This window comes from Montipora foliosa, chromosome 2, assembly GCF_036669935.1.
Source record: "Montipora foliosa isolate CH-2021 chromosome 2, ASM3666993v2, whole genome shotgun sequence".
In the NCBI taxonomy this organism is placed as follows: Eukaryota; Metazoa; Cnidaria; class Anthozoa; order Scleractinia; family Acroporidae; genus Montipora; species Montipora foliosa.
This window is the reverse complement of record NC_090870.1, coordinates 47,187,602-47,188,835: the sequence shown is the minus strand read 5'-3', so window position 1 is coordinate 47,188,835 and position 1,234 is coordinate 47,187,602. Positions and strand designations below refer to the sequence as shown.

Here is a 1,234-nt window from a genome sequence, read left to right as displayed (position 1 = left end):
GCTCCGCCTTTAGAGACTCAAACAATCAAACAGTTATTCTGAACTCTACAGGGCTCACGACAGCTCCAGTTTTATCTTCACCAGCAAGCTAAGAATATCAAAACAGGCGATGTCCAAAATTGTTGTTTATTTGCTAAAATTTTACCACATTGCTCTTACTGAAGTAAGAAATGGATTTGAAATTGGGATGAGGCACCTCAGTTCACATCCCCGTCACCCATCTCCCCTCGCAAATGTCCACGGACTTTCACCCACTGGATCGTGCCTCAAGTCACACACACGAGAGGCTCGAGTGGACCGTATTTTTTTTTCCTGTGTTCGTTTGTTCGTTCTTTTGCTTCGGCTCTACCCAGATAAGAACATTAACGAATTTTGTCAGCTGGGTCAATTTATTATCATGTGTGCGGTGCACAAGATTAAATATCCATCATTCGTTCGTGAAATCAGATCTTCGGGTGTAACTGACAGTCGCCATATGAACAGAAACCAATCCGAGCCAGTCGTGTCAACCGGGCCAATGTGAAGAGGCCCTCAAGCAGTCTAATAATTAGCGCAGTTAAACGTCAAAATTCCATCCATTCGTCTATTTGTTGGTTTTTGCCGCCCTCCTTGCACTGTAGACCACTTCAGAGAAAATGATCATGATTCCTTCATTGGAGCTGGTTTACCCTATGTCTAGCCTGTGGCGAGAACATACAAAGAGATCATGTATTGATTTTCGGGCAACGAACTTACAGATTGGCAAACTGGATTAAGAACTGAAGAAATAAACTATCCATCATGATGTATTAAATTTAAAGTTTATGTTAATTTCACGGCACCAGTTGACTAAATACGTCAATTATTAAACTAAATGCCTATAATTTGCATTAGAATAGGGAGACTCTTTTAAGACCTTTCGGTACGTCAGAGTCACTGAGAGTTGTCCTACCTTTTGCCTGTTAACCAAGTACTGTGCTAATCGTGATGTCCCGTTTGTTAGTTTCTTTCCTACTCGCCGTTTTCCTATGTGTCGTTCTGACTTCGAGGCTGACTTCAGGGCGAACAATCTTTGAGAGGTTTCAAGACAAATTCAAAGATGCAATATTGCCGCATAATCAGGTTGACAGCGATGCTGGTAAGAGCCGTTGTATATTTAGAAAATAATAATAATTATAAATTTTTGTTTGTATTCATGTATGGTCATGCATCCCGTGCAAACAGTAGATCTGATGACCATCGAAAATCGTTATAG

At 40.8% G+C, this 1,234-nt stretch overlaps 1 protein-coding gene across 1 annotated transcript in view; it reads left to right on the top strand.

Annotated features, from left to right (window-relative positions):
- Positions 1–866: 866 nt before the first annotated feature.
- LOC137990875 (uncharacterized) overlaps positions 867–1,234 on the top strand; it is a 4,018-nt gene continuing 3,650 nt past the window's right edge. Inside the window, exon 1 of the mRNA XM_068835981.1 lies at positions 867–1,117. Coding sequence (XP_068692082.1) covers positions 967–1,117 — 151 coding nt within the window. The 5' untranslated portion in view covers positions 867–966. The remainder of the gene's footprint in view (positions 1,118–1,234) is intronic.